This window comes from Etheostoma cragini, chromosome 7, assembly GCF_013103735.1.
Source record: "Etheostoma cragini isolate CJK2018 chromosome 7, CSU_Ecrag_1.0, whole genome shotgun sequence".
NCBI lineage: Eukaryota > Metazoa > Chordata > Actinopteri > Perciformes > Percidae > Etheostoma > Etheostoma cragini.
In genome coordinates, this window is record NC_048413.1 from 8,113,776 (window position 1) to 8,129,862 (window position 16,087).

The 16,087-nt window shown below is 40.3% G+C and overlaps 1 protein-coding gene across 6 annotated transcripts in view; it reads left to right on the top strand.

The window, feature by feature from the left end:
- The window catches only part of LOC117948084 (synaptotagmin-2-like), a 57,178-nt gene that overhangs the window by 28,509 nt on the left and 12,582 nt on the right, over positions 1–16,087 (top strand). For 5 of the 6 annotated variants that reach the window (XM_034877547.1, XM_034877546.1, XM_034877551.1 and 2 more), the window contains 2 exons: positions 13,753–13,968; positions 14,322–14,482. In XM_034877547.1, coding sequence (XP_034733438.1) covers positions 13,773–13,968; positions 14,322–14,482 — 357 coding nt within the window. In that variant the 5' untranslated portion in view covers positions 13,753–13,772. Of the gene's footprint in view, positions 1–1,519; positions 1,742–13,752; positions 13,969–14,321; positions 14,483–16,087 lie in introns of those variants that run through there. The other variant, XM_034877550.1, reaches the window with a different exon arrangement.

A 16,087-nucleotide genomic window follows, 5' to 3' on the forward strand; every position in this document is an offset into this window, starting at 1 on the left:
AAACCACACAAAACCATATCAATCCGCAACTGAGAATAGTCCCCAACAAATGAACTATTAACTCCTGTTTTAGTAACATTAGCCAAAATCTACCATGCCCAACTTTTCTGTGTGAAATTAAAAAATTATACATTTATGACCACTTTTGCTTTAAAGATTTAGTTTAATTTTTGTAATTTTTCTCTATGTGCGTTTTATTGGGACAGCTCTACCTCCCCTATATTTACCAGATCACTTCTAATAAATTAAAACAAAAACAGCAACCATGCATTGCTGCCCAGACCTTATGCTGAGAAATGGTATTCCCACAGTCAAGAAATAAATGACATTCCTCTCTCCACTTGTATGTTTTAAATTAAAAAATGCATCTCTCTCTCTCTCTGTCTCTCTATCTCTCTCTCTCTCTCTCTCTCTTTCTCACTCTCTCTACCTTCCATTTTCTCTGATTGGGACTTTATTGATTTCTTGTTCAAGTGCTCATTGCAGGTACGTAAGGAGGGTGATTCACTAGGGGACGATGATAATTCTTGGTGACACACAGTAATACCCGAAAGGCTCCAAACCGTCTGGTTCATCGTTGGTGTTAAACAAAAGGCTGCATCACATCTTGTCATTAAATAAGCAGGTTTACACAGTATCCACTGTAAAGGCACTGTGTGCTAAGGGGTCTGGGAGGGCATTGCTGACAATTCTGCAGCATTTATACGATTTATGATTTATTTCATTTTTAAACCTTGTTATCACAACCAGTGTTATAACAGGAGCACACTAAAAACCCTTATATAAAGCAGTGTGATGTCAGCAAAAGGTTTTTAAAATCATTCCAAGGATTCATCGTATATATATATATATATATATATATATATATATATATATATATATATATATATATATATATATATATATATATATATTTATAAGCTTATATATGCGATACCCTGTTAGTCTTTGTGCTGTAGGATTGAAATCTTCCTTGATGACAGTGGGAGCGGAGCAATTCCAAAGACACAATTCAGAGAAATGGATAGCGATAGCAAGGCAGAAAGAGACTCAGCAGCAGACTATTGCTGGGGTAAGCACACAGCAAATGACAGGCTTGTTAGTAATATCTAGAGGTCTCATCTACAGTATGCCTGTTTACTTATTTTCATCCACTCCTCTTTTAAAGAAGTTGCAGCCCAGGAAAATATCTGTGGAGTCCCCGAGCTGTAGTGCTGTATGAACGAGGGTGTGGATGCCGGGTCGGACAGTAAAGCATATGGATGCTTTTGGATTGCCCTCATGTATTAGACCAGGGCACACATTGCTGCATACAGTGCCTTGTGAGCAGCATCACAATCAGCCGGCCAAATAGTGAAAGCTGGAGTGGATGGAGAGATGGTAGATGGAGAGAAAGCGGACGAGGGGAATGGGGAGGGGGATCCTTTCAGTGACAGAGATAGAAAGACTGGAGCGAGGTAGAGGAGGAGGGGATTGGGAGAAGCAGAGGTGGGGGTAGTCACGGAGAGAATGAGTGACTGTGTGTGTGCGTGTGTGTGTGTGTGTGTGTATGTACGTGTGTGTATGGGAGGACAAGAAGTGCTGCAGTGGAAACAGCGCGAAGAAGACTGCAGTTTCTGGTACTGATGGGAGAGCAGTCGAGGGACGTTATCAAGGCATTGTAACATTAACCCTAAGTGCCTCTTTGGTGAATGGGTTAGCCTTTTGTGGAGCACAGGATTACGGAATTACAGTAGTGCTGGTAAGGGCGTATTTCAACTCTCTTCTCAGCATTGCTTGAACACTTCCTTTGAGGCATCTGGAATAGAGTTATGAGGCATTTAATGCTGGGGGTTGCTGTTGTGGTTTTTACAGGCTGTATGTAACTTAGAGTTGCCTTTTCATTGCTTTCACCATAACGCAGGTGCTGTGTGCATGTTACTTCCTGGTGCATGTGGTCCAAACTTTACTCAAAGCTAATTTATAAGCTTTATTAAGGGATTACTGAAAATCCTCGGGATCGTGATCTGCCCCAGGATCTCTGTGGACCTTGTCTTCACCCATTTTGTGTGCAAGCATTGGCACATCAGGCACTGTTTTTAGAAAATTTGGGTGTAGCTCCTGATTTATATCATTCTCATTGATCATGCCTCATTTAGCTTGCCTGGCTGATGTAGTACTTCTTTCCTGGAGAGTGGCCAGGAGGCTGCCCTACTGACAGATGCTCTGTTTACCTCTGCAGCCACACCGGCATCTCCCAACCCCCCTTAACACACAGAAACAAAAAAATTGGAGCCAAAAGATGGCACACTACACCAAAATACCTCAGGTCTACTGTATTTTATTCCCCATGTAACAAAGCAGACCCAAGCCACAGTGCTCTTTATCTTTTGAGAATGAGTTTTCAGACGTGAAAAGAGTCTGGCAGTTGTGCTGAGGAGTATAGAGAGTAGAGGGTGGGGATTTATAAAGTGCTGCAGGATGCTCTTTTTTTTCTGCTGTCTCTCATGGGACACATAGCACAGGCAGCACTGAGGTGACAGTACCAAGGACATCTCGGGCTATTATTTTGCTTACTACCTAATGCTGACTTCTGACAGGACTGCATTAGGCTCACCATTAGCACAGATCTTTCATTTAATCCAATTAAATTCATATTCATTATAGCAAACTGACTATGAATAGATTGGGTGTTATTTTTATTGAGAGCCTGAGGTTTTTAGCCCAGTGTAAAGCTCTGCAGGTCATAACAAATCCAAAAATAAAACAATTTCCACATTATGCAAAAAAAAGAAAAAAATTATAATTTGCTTTGCATCCTGAAATAACATTTTAAAATATAAATCAGGTTCATTCTCTCCCCAGAGTCTTTGGCGTTGGAATTCAGATTGAGCCAATTGCCTGTATTTGGAACATGATCACTCAGGTTTCAGGAGTAATAGTAAACAAACACAGTGTGGAGGATGTGAGGGATCATATTATATGTATGTACATGCAGCTGGGTATATACTGCACCTGCACACACCTTTACTGCTCCAATATCCCTAGTGCAGAAGACTATTTGATACTGAGCATGCTCTGCAGGTTATTTTTTTGTCAGGCTCAAAAACATTCAGGCAGGTTCATTAAGTCCGTACCTCAGGCTGCGCTTCCATTGGTTCTCACGCTGAGAAATACTCTCTGAGACCCTCATACTTACTCAGAAAAATGAGTGGATGCTTTGAAGTTCACCAATCGTAGTTCCTTTTTTTCATTTGGCTCCCTCCAACAAGGCAGCTGGTGCCCGATTGCTGAGAACTGCTGAAAGAAGAAGAGAGGAAAAAAAGAGGCTTCTTCTAACTGTGCAGCCTCCTAGAGTGTCTTGCAGTCACCCACATCACCTTTGTTTTCCTAATTCCCTCTGCTTCATTAGGTTGAAATACATTTTTTATTAGTATTCCACAAGCATTAGTATGTCCAAAGTGACGCCTCCCATATTGGACTCTGAGTATGACTTAGTGATCTTCTCTCTGACACACTAGCACAACTATGAACGGGATTGCTCTGCCGCTGTCAGCTTCTCACTCCAGGTGAGAGCTGAGCCTTCCCAGTCCTGGCCCCAACCCATTTGATGGTGTGTTGCTGGCAGACGATGGCAGAGTGCTTCAGTGTTAAATGGTCAGATGCCGTCACCATTCACAGCATCCGGCTGTGCTGATGGGGCATTTTCAACACTATTTAATCTTCAAAGGTAGAAATACATGCCAGTTTTTGTTGCAAGACCTCTAGTAGCTTTTTTTTTTTCTCACCATCTAGCCCTTTTTGGAAGTGAGGCTATGTGATGGTCAGAGGGAGCAGAACTACAGAACAGGGTAACACTTTGCTGTAGAGAATGAGTGAGAATATTTTCAGTGTGTTTCATCATACTGGAGATGTTTTGTGTAACGCCTACAATCTTACAGCAAAAGCCTTTGAATTCACACTGAGATTTTCTGTGTGGATAGTTGCGCATACTCTTTATTCAGTAGTTAGTTTAAAAGGAATAGTTTGACATTTTTGGGAAATACTCTTTTTTGCTTTCTGAGAAAGAGGTATATGAGAAGATCGATACCACTCTTTCTGTACAACCAGCAGCTGTTAGCTTAGCTAAGCACAAAGACTGGAAGCAGGGGGAGATAGCATGGCTCTCTTTAACGATAACAAATTCCTCACTATTTAATACGTTTTATCTTTCTTAAGGTTTCTTTTCTTGGTTTCTTTAACTGGTACTAAAACCAAAGTGTAAAAACAACAAATCTGCGTTTTATAGGGGTTTTGTGAAGGTTAGTTTTTGCAACTTCCTGGAGTGTGCTGGTTGTCGGGCAACTGCTCGTAGCCAATAGAAATAGTCCGGTACATGACCCCCAATAACGTGGAGACCTATCATTTATACACTTTTTGTGCTAGATTGATTCAAAGTGTTAATTAATGAGCTTTAAATGCGCTGGTTGGTGGATATTATTTTATCTTGGTAGAGAGCCAGCCTAGCTGTTTCCTAAGCTAAGCTAAGATAACTGGTTGCTGGTTTTAGCATGATATTTGATGGCCAGACATGAGAGTGATATTGATCTTCTTATTTAACTCTGGACAAGAAAGCAAATTTGCCAAAATGTCAAAATGCTCCTTTAACTTGAAAAGGGATGTTGGACTTGCAGTCCTGCTGTCTACATATTTTTTCCTCTTAAAACAAGAATGTCAGTAGATGTGGCCTATCTGCAGTGCTGCAGAAGCCCTCTGTTCTTTCACAGTTTCTCCACACAGCCTTGCATGCAGATTGGGTCACTGTCTCTGTGACAGAATGATTAATTGACCTATCGGGGGACAGGGAAAGGGGTTGTGCTGAGGGAGAGAGGGAGTGGGAGGATGTATGGCAACTGGCTGTAAATGATCCCTCGTGCTCCTCGTTCTGCATTCAAACGCTTGCGCCTTGCACCTCTTTCTTAACGATCCCTCCTGATAATAGCTGAGTCACATTCAGCTGCAGGTGAGAATAAGCATTGTTTTATCTACATAAAGCAGGTTTGTAAATGAGCCTCTCTGGACCGCCCTTCGGGTCAGCACACAATGAGATATAATTATTTTTAGTGAGATTAGGCACAAGGCACCTTTTTGATATCCTTATCTCTGATGCCGCCCTCAGATCAGCAGTGACACCGGCAGGATTTCCTAAACCATTTGCATTTGGTTGACACGAAGGTGGAATTGCCATGTTGACGGTTGATGGCCATAGTCTTTTCTTGTAAATGCTTGTATTGTGTTGGTTTGCATTCGGAGCATTTGTGCAGCCTTCAGGCTAAACACAGGGGTCTGATGCCTCTGTAAATGCCCTGTCCTGGACGGCTGCTGTTCTGCTGACTGTGTTGCAATTCGATTGCTGAGTGAACGTGTAAATGCCAATGTCTGCAAATGTCTGTTGTGTGTGGCACAGAGATTATTAAAAAGTTGATTGCCACAGTGTTGGCCCAAAAATGTAAATGAAGTTCAACTTAACAAACACAGATAGTTGTTTGTTTTTGAAAATCCGAATGTAAGTTTGGCATCATTGAAAACCTTTAAAATTGTAAGGTTTGTCAACCCTATTGGCTACTTCTGTCCCTCATTAACCCAAATGAAGGGACATAGACACCGTAAAAAGGGGTATGGCTGGCAGGATTTTGCTGAACATTGAAGTCAGCGTTTTGTTAGCTGAATTGAATGGCTTGGTAACTGTTTTCTCACATTACAGCATCCGGACAGATGCTTGGAACTTTCTCATCAAAGTGTTGTTGCAGGAGACTTGATGGCTCTTGGTTAAGAGTTTCAAAATCTGGCTCTGGCACATGTTGTGCACCAAGTGCTGTATTTTTGGATTTACCAGTTCTTTTGTCAGTCTCTTGGCTCTCGACCATGAGATGACAACTTCAGTAGGCTACCTTGTAGGAATCTTTTCTCTGCCACACACTTGGCGTTGCCAGCTGAGATCTGTAGAGGAATGTACACTGACATTATGTGCACAAGATATGTAGAAGAGATATATCTTTTATTCAGCTTCAAACAGCAAATGAAAAAGCAGAGAAAGATGCAACTGGCAGAAGTCATGAAGACTACAATGGGAATGGACTGATGCTGTAGAGTCAGTGGCACCTCTCAGCTCAACATTTGGATTTACGTTGAGGTAAAGAATGCAGAGCACATTGTAAGAGTCTTATCAGTGATGTGTTAATTCAATGGAATACGGTAGAAATGACAATTGCTGATTTCTATCATTATATACATTTTCATACAACTGAATATACTTATACATATAGGTTTGTCTCAGACCAAGTTCTACACAGTATCTAATCCTTCAGTGGTAAATAACAAGCAATGCAGCAATCAGCATCCCCCCTGTAATCCTATTAAAACTCGGTCAAAATGAGACCATTATGACTGTGGGGGCCCCAAGTCCATTTCAGCAGGGGTGAATTACCACTGAGTAGCAAGAGTTCAGTAACAAAGCAGCACATTCTCACTAATTGAAACAACTCCACCATCTCAGCTTGGCTTTCCGACTGATCTGTTCTCTAAATGTTCCAATGAACATTTCCAGCTGAAAGCGAGTCCAGACAGGCCAAAGGTCAGCTGTGACTCAGCGGTAGTCGAGCCAATATTCTCTTCCTTTTTCTTCAAGTGTGTTTATCATAAATTCAAGATGCACGGGACGCCTTTGAACAATTTTCTCCTAAACGAGATCCTCAGTTTAGTGCACAACTTGGCTGGCGCCTAAAATAGCTCATTGGAATTCAGATGAAAAGGCAAATATATAGCAAATACAAAGAGCACAGACACACACTCAGCTTCTCGGAAAGAGATAATTTGCCCTGCTTGAAAAGGCATACCACTTTGCATTAAAGTTGTATTTGCCTGAATCTGAAAATATCAAATTAAGAGCTGTTAACTTCTTGTACATATTTTAAAATAATCCAACCCAGTTTACCGTAGCAATCACATTAGTGAGCGTTGGAGGAAATGATGCTACGCAGGATGCACAGCTACTACAGCTGGAGGCCAAGCACTCCACCCACCCACACATAACCCGTAATGTCACAGATGGCAGGAGCCTCAGTGGGGGCTGGATGATTTCATTGGGGTCACATTATTCAGATTACTTTCAATATTTTGAGGATCCTGGTTGTCTGGTGGCCTGTGAAGCCATTACTGCTGCTGTTTCTCTTTGAATACAATAACCTTTTCCACAGTGACTAATATTCAATAATTCATTTTCCGCCCCACTGTTCCTGACTGTTGCCCCGAGCTGAGTTACATGACCCCATGACAGCAGTTGTCTTCTTTTACAGAAGCCATTTTGAAAGTGTGTACTCAGACATTTTTTAGATTTTGAACTACGCCAACTGCAGTTGTAATGAAATGCAACATAACCACACAAACACACGTTCATGAATCTAAAAAGCTACACATACACGTATAAATTGGCCACTGGCAGACAGCTGTGTGAAGTTGTAAGGGCCGGGGGAATAGCTGTCTAACTGTAGAACGTTAATTAATTGTTGTTCAAGGTACTTGTTGTCGTGTTATGAAGCAGCTGCATGACTTCAGCTCACTCTCCTTAGGTTGTTTTCTCTTGTATCTGAACTGGGTGCTAATAAGCCCTCAATAAACCCCATCCTCCCCTGTTACAAGGAGTTGGCTTATCTGCCGGCTGGGGTTTCCTGCCGCTGGGGAGTATGTCACACTATGTGGTCAGTAGGCCATCACACATGACATCAATGAGGTAGCAGCATGTCCTAGTCATGTGTTTATATGGGACAAGCAGGAGATAGTTTTTACAGTTAGAGTTCAACAGGTCGGAGGTAAACGACCGTAGAGCACTTAGCCTGTAGGCATATTTGAGTGTTTCTAAGTGACTCATACTTTTTCTCTAATGATGATGAATACAACATATGATGTGTCATTCCATTAGTTTGCATGAGAATGTTTAAAACATATCCTGATAATCTTATTTATCTTGTATCTTATTAATTGCATAAAATAGAAACAGCTCAGCCCATAGGATATACTGCAAAGTGCACCCCTGGAGTTTTGGGGTTAAGTCGCCAGCCACGAATTACAACACCCTGATTCGAGTCTGGCTTGAGTCCCTTGTGTCATCTCTCTACTGTCAGTAATAACAGCAGAGAAATAACAGGAATAATACTTTATATATTGCTAAAAGATATTGAAATCACATCAAAGCAGTAAAAATATGTTCATACTCCTCATCTCATACAGATTTCTGTTATTAAATCTATACATGTACAACAGATCATATTAAGCAGAGATAACTAGGGATGTTAAGTTTCTGTATGGGAAGGGCGGGGTTATTTGAACTGTTCTGCACTGAAGCAATGAAACAACAAGAAATGATTTCTATGTAGGGATAAGTAGCCTACTGTTTTAAATGAATCTTTCTTTGTTAAAGCTTTAGTGCGTAACGTTTTGATATTATTGAACATCTGTTACATTCAAGCCATTGCCAAATGAGTTGCTGCAGAGTCAATTAAGAATATCAGCTCCACACATCTCTTTCTGTGTTTCTCAGTATGCCTGTGTTCAGAAACTGGTGTCGTCCGGTGACTCTCATGCGCAGAAAATTGAGTGGAGACACTTGTATCATGTGGATGCGCCAACTGTTTTATGGTCATTACTTAGAAATCCTCAGAGGGGAGACAGAAACTACACACCATAGCTTTAACTAACCTTATTTTAGACAACGTGACTCACAAAAATCATTTATTGTTATTAATGATTACTAATGGAAACTTGTCTACTGCATTAACTAACCGCTCTGCGTTTTTACTCTGTGTACCGTGTAAGACATGTCAAAGACCAATTTCCAATGCTTTGTGCTGGATTAAGTATTTCTGATTCTGATAATTTACCTTCAGTGTTTTTCCTTGGGAACAGCACAGATTTATTGTAGGTTACAAGAACAGCACAATTGTTGTTCAATTGTTTTGAAATAAAAGAAGCTGCACACAGCACAGCCTCTCCCAGTTTCAACTGATTTGTTGATAGTCTACGATAGTGATATTTTAATTGTATATCTTGACGCCGTCTTTCATCACCTTCATGTGTCTCGGCCGCTAGACTTCAAAGGAAACATTAAACCTTTATGCATCACAGTTAATTACTCTATAAAACTATTGTGTTAGTACGGGTGGTTGCTACACTATATTTGTTTGTGCACCCAAGATAAAAGTGCTTGATCCCCATCCAACTCGGAGCAGTGTGTTTAGTGATAACGGCCAGATCATGCCCGTAGCTGCCCTACTCCGGCCCGGGGAGCCGAGACATTTTATTTTATCAAATTGTGATGACTCAACTGCTCACAGAGTGAGAAGCACCATGGGAGATCGGAGCTCAAAACACCCACCCATTTCAGTAATTGAGTATCATATGGAATGCATATTGGATTAAAGATCTATTTGTAAATATCATTCATCATAGTGAACATTTTCTGAGCATGAACGCTCTTGCTTTGGGATCGCCCTTCTCCACACAAGCACAATTACAGATATTTGGACACATTTATACCTGGAAGCTTCCCAGTACAATTGCAGTCGGATGTGGCACTGTGCAGCTCAACAGGAGCAGGTGGAGGTTCAAAGCCTTGCTTAAGGGCATCTCAGTAGTGGTAACAAGCGAATGGCATGCAGTGCTCTGTTACCTCCCTTCCTAGATGTAATCTGCGTAGTAAGAAATGAACCACCAACCTTCCACATTATAATAATACAATAAAAGTAAGTAATACAATGTAAGTAATAAGTATATATGTTATACAAGATTTAAACAAGTGTGGAAACAGTTGCATCTATCTATCTATATATCTATCTATCTGTTCATATATCGTATAACTACTTATTCGTAGTATGCATAGTTCAGGTCCCTCTTATTTTTGGCCACTGCTTTGGTCCAGACTGAAATATCATAACAGCTATTGAATGGATTGCCCAAAAATGTTGTCTATGCTCCTCAAAAGCTAAATCCTAGCCTATATTCTAGCGTCACCAGCAGGTGACGTTTTATCTCTTATCCAGTGAAATATATCAACAACTACTATATGGATTGGCAAACAATTTTGTACAGAAATCCATGGCTCTCAGAGCTCTCATATAACTTCTTTGACGTTTTCTTAAGTGCCAATATGAGGTGGATGTTTATGGTTTTGAGTGAAATGTCTTAACAGTTATTTGAAGGATTCAGGATTCAGGTGTCAAACACTTTATGTTTATACCCAAATACCTGCAGAACTACTGTAATGACGTTTACCATCAGCCCTAATTTGTGTTTACTGCTAATTAGCAGATGGATGCAAACACTCAACATGAAAATGGTATATTATTTCTGCTAAACCTCAGCATGTTAGCATTGTCACTGTGAGCATGGTAGCATGCTAATATTAGTCTTCAGCTCAAGTAACAGCTGTGCAGTCTCACAGCTGTAGACTCTAAGTTTTGTTTCTGTAATTCTAAAATTATCAAAACAGCTCAATGTTTAATTAAGAATATTTGTCTCTGTTTATATACATAGCTCAGGATTGAGCTATTCAATTGTGACCTACTTAGTTTGAGGAGCTAGAAGTCTTGTGAATTTTTGCAGCCTCAAGTGAGCAGATAATTCATCACAAAAAAGACTAGTAAAGGTAAAAGACTTACTACTTTAAATAAAAAAACAGTTTATATAGTTGATTTGTCTGGCGTGAGTACTAAGAGCTGGCCGTGATGCAGAACTAATGGCTGTCATAAAACAATAGTATACATCTGTGTCCTCTCTGTCTGTCCTCAGAGCCGTCCTCAGAGCCGTCCTCAGAGCGGATGAGATAAAATGTTACAGCAAGTAGCCATGAATGTTAATTTAATTGGTCTGGCTTGGACTGATGTCAGGGACAAACAGGAAAAAATGCACTAAACCTCAGATGTAATTGAATGCTTTTGACATTGTCACAATATCTTCAGTAATGTTTAATAGAGAACGGCGACAGTTAGGCCTCTGATTGCTGTTTTTATTGAGCAACATAATAAAATGTGTGATGGGTAAACGAGTAATTTTCCCAATTTCCTCAACAACTCAAACCAGTGTATGTATAATATTTCAGTTTTCATCTCTGTACTATAGCAAGATGTTGGTTGTTTGTAACATCCACCAACATATTGCTACAGCAGCACAAGTTATTTTAGAGACATATATTTAAAGATGTATAAACTGGTACTAGCCCCTGAATAATATAAGCTCATCCTTCCCACTGTCAGCCTCTATTTAAATAATTCATAAATGGCAATAAATAGCGGCAGAATCTCCAGCACCAACTTGGAGAATTGACAGTTGAGAAATAGGAAAGTCCTTCCTTTTTTGCCCATACTACGACTTCAATAAAATCAACAGCAGAAATCTCCTTTTGTTATGCTCGTCATCTTTCTCTGCTTTCTGAACAAAGGTCTTGCCCCATCAGTCATCACTCTGTCGCGAGCTGCTTTCAGTTGCACTTGTCACACTATGATTTCTGGAACCGAAAAGAGCTCTGATTGAACATTTGTTTGGCCCGTGGAAACTGGAAAATGACTTGCTGTTGTTCATTCGGGTTGTTGATGCGGTTAAACACTTCCTGGTCAGGCACCGTTGGCTTGAGTACAAGGCAGCGTCCAGACAAAAACAAAGGCCCATTAAATTGAGAATTGATAGTTATTTCTCATAAATACTGTCAGTAAGTAAGCTCACATAACTTTCCTCTGACAATGACAACTATGTGAAGTATGTAAGAAACACTGTAGACTGTGCTGTAGACTGACATCATCAATCATTTTATGAAATAAATTCTTGTGAACCTTAGTGGAAATGGATTAAATGGTGCAAAGCCAAAGGTTTCAGAGACTTGGCTGAGTCATAGGTTTCCAAAAAAGGGACGCAGTTGTTTGGCACTTCCTGTACTGTCATGTAGTAAGAGTCGAATAATGATGTCCCTACCCGATGTGAGTTGAGGGCAGATGAGAGTTTAAACGGTTCACGGCAGCGCGTCATACTGAAATTTGTGAAGTCCATAAAATAATTTTTCTCATTACAAACAATAACCGGAAATGGAAATAATTTCAAAAACACTTTAGTTATCTATGGTTGTTTGGTGTCTAACGTTAGCTCAAAAGGCCATTCATATGAGAGTCTTTGTTGTGCTTGATTGCTAACTTGTGCCCAACGATTTTTAGTGTATTTGTCACTATTATCACTTAAAAATGATACTTCTGTGTCAAAATGCTGCAACCTGCAAAATGTTTGACCAACACGAGTTTCGCATGTAACATAGAAGGAATTTATTTAAATGTGGTTTGAAGACGTGGAAAGTGTGATGATGTATGTCTGTCAGAAGCTTTAATAGCGATAGATTTCATTTTTTGCAACTATCTTTGTTGTTTCTCTATTTTTGACACGGATACATAAGCTGGTGGACAAAGAAGCCCTTGGCAAATAAAGGATTGGATCTGGATGCCTCCAACAATACACTGTTTTGGTCATACTGTACTTATTTAACTAACGGATTGGATGACCATCATGGGGTGTGTTTACACTGTCAAGAAAAAATGTTTAACTTGAAATTTGAATTTATTTGAAAACAGTTTTTGGTGTAACTGCAGAACTATCAAAAAATAATTTTCTTTTTCACTGTGCACCTTACTAGAGGAATGGACTGTCAAAACAAACTGAAATTAGAGACTCTCATTCCTCTGGGGTTCTGGAGTATAAACAAGTGCAGCTTTTTACATCCTTAATAATGTTTTGAATATTTTAATTAGTGTGTAACTAGTGTGCCAGCACTGTGTGATGACTCCTTTGTGTACTTGATATTATCTACCTTTATTATTATCTACCTTATTTAGGAAAATATCTTAATCAAAATTAGACCTCCTGAATAAATGGAGTTTAGTTAACTTACATACTAATTAACTTACTAACTAACTAACAGCATGACTGACAATGTCCCCAGCCTTTGCATCAATGGAACTGGAGATAACATCAGTGGTGAATCTAGCAAAGCCATTTTTGTGTTTGTCTGACTGTGTTTGCTGTTGTGGCAGATATAGAAGAAAAGATTAGTGGCTCAGGCGTCGACCTTTTAAAGATATACACTCTCAATACCATCAGCAGATGCAGGAAATATACTTACATTTTGTTACCCATGCATACACACTTACAGTATAAGATGTAATTTGGAGTTCAGTGTTTTTCTAAAGAACACTTTTACATGAAGACAGGTCCAAGAATCTAACTGTCATTTGTATAACAGCTGACCGAACAGCTCTTTGACCTAAAGCTGCTGCCACCTTTCGATCTTTTTTCGTTATTTAGAGAGTTTTCAGAAGGCTGTGAGTGAAGTGGCTCTGCTTGGTGTGTAATTAATTCTTAAAACAGTTCTATAAACATGTAGGCACTTAAGTTAAACAAACTATGACATGTGGCCTTTTGGAAGTAGACCATAAATTATACCCTCTTTTCATTGTTTTCTGGTGGCCTAAAACCTTTTTATGATCTTCTGAACTTGTGTGTCATCTCCCCTTTTCCACATGAATTGTTTTGTCTCCAAAATACGTACATTTGCAACATACTTGACTGTTGTGTGGACTTTTATTTTTTTAAATGGGTAAAACTGAGCAATTATCAATATTCACGCAAATTTTGACACCCAAGTGGATTATAATGATCAGATCCTCTGGCTTCTCTTAATGACAATGCTTTCACGCTGTTTTTCAGGGACTGTGTGTGCAGCCTAAATGACGAAGTGGAACTTGTTCAGGGATCAGACAACGCCCATGGTCGCTGCTAACCCAACGGGGGCTAGTGCCTTGACTGTGACTCCAGCCCCTGTCGCATTAGTCTCTACTGACAACTCCACCGAACCGGTCAACAAGAACGATGCCTTCGACGAGATCAAAAACAAGTTCCTGAATGAAATCGACAAGATCCCACGTGAGTGCCAGACAAAACCCAAGCCTGTTCTGATCAACCAACTTGTATTGATGTGACTCTAAGCAAGCATTTGGGAATTAGATATATATATTTTTTTATTTAGCTGCAGGCATTGGCAGCCTCATAATGTCTTTATTCAGTATTGATCACTGGCTGCCCTTCCTAATGGCAGAGAAATCTAATTCTCTCCCAATCTAATTGCTAACCTAGCACCTCTTACTAAATATATTCTGCCCAGGACATGACATGGAGTAGACTAAATGATTGGTTGGACAAATGTCAAAGTATTTGCTTCTTTCTTCTCTTTCTGGGTGGATGTGTCATCATTACATCGGTCTGTATATTCTCCTCAGTGCCGTCCTGGGCCATCATTGCCATTGCCGTGGTCGCTGCTTTACTCATTCTAACATGCTGCTTCTGCATCATCAAGAAATGCTGTTGCAAGAAGAAGAAGAACAAGAAGGGCAAGAAGGGGAAGGGTGACATGGGAATGAAGAACCTGAAAGGGGGAGAGGTATGTTCTTACGCGGGAGGTCCCATCACAGCCGAAGGGATTTACACCCACACTGTATACAAAGCAAGGCAAACCAGGACCGACCTGTTTATGAGCCTATTATGTAACAGCTGTGGGGCTTACAATGTGTTTTAGTACTGGAGTAGAGCGAAGCATGCATGTAGTTTGACTCAGCTAATTATATAACAAACAGTAGTCCTCTTCATACACATTGTATTTTAGTAACACGTTACATTACAATTATAGCGGCTGTTTTAAGGCTTTTATGGCTTTCTAACCCAGTCAGTGTGTTCTCCGCAGGTGTTAATTACATTTTTTATCCACCATGATTATTTTTAATTTTTCTCTTTCTTTCTTTTATGTTATTTAATGTATTTGTCATTGATGTTATTGTTGCGCTTTCTCTCACTTGTGCTTTGGGGATTTGAGTGGAAAATGACAGGACTCTTATCTACACAGCCCAAGCATTGTTTCCCCAGTCATTAAATAGTCATTATGGAAATTAGTAGTTAGCACAATGCTGTTGTTTAGGGGCCTATAATTATTATTTTTCCACATACATGATTGATGATTTGACATAGTACAATAAGAATAGTTCTAAAAGTGAAGAGAATTGTTTAAAAAGCCCAACGGCCCTGTTGCACAAGATAGGATTGGGCTAATTTGGAGGCTTCTCTGTCTGTCATTTTCCTCACTCCCCATAGTGTAGCTGACTACATTTGCTGTGATTATACATCTTTGGTGCCTGCTGTGAGTTCAATCTCTTCCTTTGTCTCTGCTCTCCTCCTTCCTGCTTTGTGTCTCATGTGTGCTCCGTGTATCTTGACTGTGGTGGACTTCTCTGGCTACGGTAGGTCTGATAGCACGCGGCGCCCCTCTCTGGCGGCTCTGAGTAAGCGCAGACCAGGGCAGGGTGGGGAGCGGTGGTGGGGGTGGGCTGGGCTTGGAGGGGTTGGATTGCAGTGATGATGACAATGAGTGCTATGGCTTCCTTAGTTTTGTGCAAGCTTAGGTGCTGCGGGTGCTTGAGGAATCTATGGGAGCAATTAAGCTGCTTCGCAAAATCCACTGAACTGATATGCCGCACCAACTGCTATGTCTTGAATATCCAGAGATTGCAATTTTATTTTGGCAAAAACAACAGAGCAAAGACGTGTTTAAGTGTCTATGGTTTGAAATGAACATGAAACTCATCCTATGGTTGAGCCTTTGAATGACGAGTGCACTCAGCAACTCACTAGAGATCACTAACATGCATGTGCAAGGGGTAAGCTGAGTATTTGTCAAATAATAAGCTGGAACTTTACCTAACTGAGAGCTTTGAGCATGTTTCCACCATGACATGCCTTTGATTGTGCAACGCCACCCAAAAACTGACATATGGCAAACTATTTCTCTACAAAGATACATTGACATCACAGTGCGTCTGTAATTCACATGCTGTTTCTCACTTGTGCAAACACGCTCCGAGTTCCACGACAGATAAAGCTGTTTTGTATCTCTTGACAAAGACCAGCATATTCCCTTGCAGTAGGTACCATTGAATGGCCACAACTTGACTTGAGAGTAACTTTCCTGGATGACCCATGCTGCTGACATACTAGG